Source organism: Perca fluviatilis, chromosome 2 (genome assembly GCF_010015445.1).
Source record: "Perca fluviatilis chromosome 2, GENO_Pfluv_1.0, whole genome shotgun sequence".
In the NCBI taxonomy this organism is placed as follows: Eukaryota; Metazoa; Chordata; class Actinopteri; order Perciformes; family Percidae; genus Perca; species Perca fluviatilis.
The window spans coordinates 33,819,457-33,823,964 of NC_053113.1; the positions used below are offsets into that span (position 1 = coordinate 33,819,457).

Below are 4,508 nucleotides of genomic sequence, written 5' to 3' on the forward strand. Positions count from 1 at the left end.
AATGGCCACAGTTGTCTGAATTGCAATATCTTCCCTAAAAAATATCACCAGAGGATGTCACATTAAATGTAGAATAGAGCTTTAGGTTTTGTATTTATCCTCACATAAACCTTTCTGCTGCTCTTCTCATTGGTTCTGTTGCAATACAACTACTCTAGCTTTTATATTAAATCTTGAAACGCTTATTTTCTTTGCTCATTCCAGCAGAGAGGCCAGTGTAAACAAAATGAGGGATTAAGCATGGTGTGATTAGACATGGCTGAAAGAAAGCACTTGATGCTATCTGTTTTATTAAAGCCCGATGAAGTTATGTGTGTTTGATGAAAGATCATTGACTTGATATTGAGTCCAATTCTTAAGGAGGCTTTCATGGAATCAACTCTAGAAATTTACATTAGAATGGAAGTATATATTAAAAGGTTTCAATAAATGAGACCAACCAACACTATAAACAAGCTTTATTGAAATATGTTGTGTCCTAACAAGAGGCTAAATGAACATTGCATCACCATTTTTTTTTTCAAGATGGGGATGGAATGATTTTACATCATAAACCATAGGACACTGCTCATTTTTACATTGCTTGTACTGTAATGGAATTGAAATTCAACACTTTTCATTTGAAATCTAGCTAAAGTATGACTTAATTATGGTGCTGATGAAAAGCCCATACATCCAAATAGTAAGAGGTGGCTTCTGATCGGCTTTGCATTCAAATTTTAGTCTTCAGTCAAAAAACACAAAACACCATCACCCTTTTATTTAAAAGATAATGAATATTTAAAGATGAAAAAAGAAATGCTTCAATTCATCTCCCAATATATTTTTTATTTTCTCACAATTAACCTCCAAATAGAAAATAGAAGTAGCAGCTATTAATTATTAGTTTAGTTAAGTTATATTTTATTACATTTAAAAGTAACACCGTCAAAGGCAGACTGTAATGCACTAACATCCCAAAAATAGTAGTACAAATGATAAAACATCCACCTCCAGTTTCATCTGACTAAATACAGATACGAATACAAACAGCAACCAGTCTGCACATACATACTCATGCTTAAACAGTGCATTAATATAAAAATAAGCTCTGGCCTTTAACTGAATTATTATGTTATAATTGTTTATGAATCTTTAATTATGTTTATCAGTTATTTTATGTTACTTTACTTTGTAAACATGAAAGTTAACTTTGCATCAGTACCACTTCATGGATATCCAGACATGTCTTCTATCACATATAATCAGGCTTGGGGAGAATAGACTACATGGGAAAGTAACTCTATTTAGATAAAGTTACAAACAAAAAAGACACAATCATATTACCGATACATTTTGGAAAAATGGGGCTTATTAGCAGGATTAAATCTTAAAATAAAGAACGATATACTACTATGCACATGCGGACACATGAGAACACTTCACGAACCTCACACAACACCATTCTGTTCTTGAGTGAAACCAGAGCTACAGCTTCATTATCACTGCCTTTAACGTTAGTAGTAAAAAAGGCTTTTACTGGGTGAAAATGTCAGCATTATTTTGCATTTAAAGCAGAAAAGTGGAACAACATCACAGTACAGTGAGAGTTATGCCCATATTGTGATATACGTGGAAATGGTCACCACGTAAAATTATTCCGACACCACATGAATGCAACACAAATGCCCCGTGATTCAGATCCGCTCCAAAATTAAATGTGTTTTTCTTTGGCTTTTTTGCTACACCCTTCCACCAAGTTTCATAAAACCGTGCCAGTAGTTTTTACATAATCCTGCTGACAAACAAACAAACCAACAAACGGACAAACCGCACCGAAACCTCCATGGGTGGATGTAATGAAAACACAGCAGAAATAAAGTAAATTATTAAACTAAGAAAATACATGTAAAGATAGAACTGGTTCATGTGTTTGGTTGCACTATTGTTGATCTGTGTCTCATAAGGATATGTGTAAACTGTTTTCAGTCTGCCCTCTTTGCTGCTCTTTCATTCTGCCCAGCTTTCTGATCTTGGCAAATAGGAGCTCTCTGAACTTGTCACCCATGAGGAAGTAGAAGACAGGGCCGATGACACTGTGCAAATAGGCCCACGGTCGGGTCAGAATGTACAGGCCCTGTATGTACATCTTTGTACAAAGCCCTGCCCAGGCCTCATTAGATGCTATTCTGACATTTCGCAGCACATGGAATGGAGTGTAGAGAACCACAAAAAGTACTGCAGCCATTACAACAACCCTCAAAGGCCGCTTGTATGATGTTGTCCTGTTCTGGACAGCCCTTTCCTGGACACGGAGCAGATGTGCAATTTGGTAGGAGAAACCACAAAGTCCAAGCACAGGGAGAAGGTAACCAATCAGGGTTAGTCCCAGGCTGTAGCCCAATGTATTGATGTTTCCTTCCAAGCTGGCAAAATCCCTGCAGCGACTCCAGTTTCCACCCTGGAGGTCATCAATCATTAGTGATATCATTGGAGCAACTTCCACATTGACAGCTAGCCAGCTCAGCCCTGTTACGGTCAAGGCTGATTGTGGTCTCAGCAGGTAGTGGTTCCGTGTTGGATATCTTATGAGCAGGAAGCGGTCCATGCTTAGCAAAACCATAAACAGGATGGAAGAGTAAAGATTTACATGCAAAACATAGCGGTTGATAATGCAAGCATAGGGACTGGTTTCTGATTGGTCGTTCGCATAGAGGTATGCGAGACGTGGCAGTGTGCAGAGGAAAATTAGGTCGGAGACTGCCAGGCTGAAGAGGTAAATGTTGCAGCTCTGCCACTGCTGCAAACAAAATATGTAACCAAGTACAACCACAAAGTTGCCAGGAAAACCAATGCAGAACTCGATGCCATAAGACGGTGACAGGAAGTACCGCAAGAGCATGTCAGGGATCTTTGTACAAGGTGGCACCTGGAGAGAAGACGGGAGTGGAGGACAGAACAGAACAAAAGAGGACAAAATAGAGAATGAAGAATAGAGGAATAGAGAGGGGCACAGAAGGGAAGTAAGAGGGAAAGGAGAGAAAATGAAACAAACGTGAGTAATAATAGAAACAGAGTTCTATGACTTGGAATTGTGACAATTTTCAAGATTCAATAGGAAGAATTTTTAGGTTCAGAGGCTAACACATTCAGCACAACATCAATATTGTATGTGTTAGTATAAGACTTACCATGCTGTAGTTGCTGGTAGCCTGGGTATAGAGTGCGGCCATGAGCAGGTGCAGCCACGACAGTATCTGTACACTGGAAACAGTAAACACTGTGCTCTGGTGGTTCTGGTGCCTCTTATATGACATGGCTGAGAAAACACACACTTTGAGTGTCATTTGCATAAAAGATGATACAAACCACAGAAAACTTCCTAGCAGACTTGATAGGTTACCAATTAGGTTATTAGTAAAAACTATCCACCCACGCTTTGCCTAGTTAACTATTTGATTTAATTTGATTTGATTGGCTGGCGTTTGTGTTAAATGTCTGATAAACATTTTTACTTTTCAACCAAATTTAACCTGTGATCTGCTGTTCCAACAGTTATTTCAATCTTTTGTATTTGTTTTAGAAAAAAAAGCTCATGGTTTCATGTATTCTCTATTTCAGATTTGTATTTTTTTATGTATTTCATCCAATTACAATGCAATAACTGTAGCATAATTACAAGTTCTAACAGCAGTGGCATAGCAACAAGTAGAAACATATTTTGTATTTATCTGGGTCCATCCATGTGTTTACTGTCAGTGAAAAAGCATTGCGTTCAGTGATTGTGGCATTGCAAGAGTGAAACACATAAATCAACAAGCAGATAAGTCAATATTTATCGTTTTTAATCAGAATGAGCTGGTGCAGGATGGAGCTGTACGGCTAATAACTGATTTCTTCATGAAGCCTCATCCACTTAAAGTGTTCCGACAACACCATCTAAAATGTTGGTCCAAAGTAAGTTAAGCTGCAAGTCTTAATTTGCTGTGAGGAAAGCGATGATTTTTAAAGCAACCAATAGAACCTCCATCTATGCACTTAGACACACACTATCTTTGTTTTTACTTCACTGAGGACAGACTTTGATGTAAACCCTTTTATATTTCTTCACAGAATAGGCTTAGTTTACACTTTACAGTATGTGCTATATGTGTACAAACAGCAATTTGAAGGTAAAATGTGAATGTGAAAACTGAATACAATGTCTTGGTCTTAAAAAAGAAAGAAAAACTGAACTACAAAAATAAAATGTGGTTGTTTGTAAAACATTGTAAAATGTAAAGAAATTATTAGTTTTGAGGATTGTTAATGCAGTGTTCCCTCCAGTAGCGATTGATTTTTAATCTGACAATTTCTCTAAATTTAAGGGGTTTTATACTGCTTCTTTTTAGGTGTTTTAAGCCCCCAACGTCGTCTTCCATGCAGCGCTGCCTGGAAGGCACTAGGATTAGGCAATGGTTAGGGTTAGGGTTAGGGTTAAGAATAGGGTTAGGTGCCTTGAAATCGATGGTCGCAGCGCTGCCTTGAAG

The 4,508-nt window shown here is 37.7% G+C and overlaps 1 protein-coding gene across 1 annotated transcript; it reads right to left on the reverse strand.

The window, feature by feature from the left end:
• Nucleotides 1-1,164: 1,164 nt before the first annotated feature.
• LOC120551620 (succinate receptor 1-like) lies at nt 1,165-3,296 on the reverse strand. The gene is made up of 2 exons (XM_039789121.1): nt 3,171-3,296; nt 1,165-3,058 (listed from the first exon to the last, which is right to left on the reverse strand). The coding sequence occupies exons 1-2, from the start codon at nt 3,294-3,296 to the stop codon at nt 1,940-1,942; spliced, it is 1,245 nt and encodes a 414-aa protein (XP_039645055.1). The 3' UTR covers nt 1,165-1,939.
• Between the last annotated feature and the right edge of the window lie 1,212 nt (nt 3,297-4,508).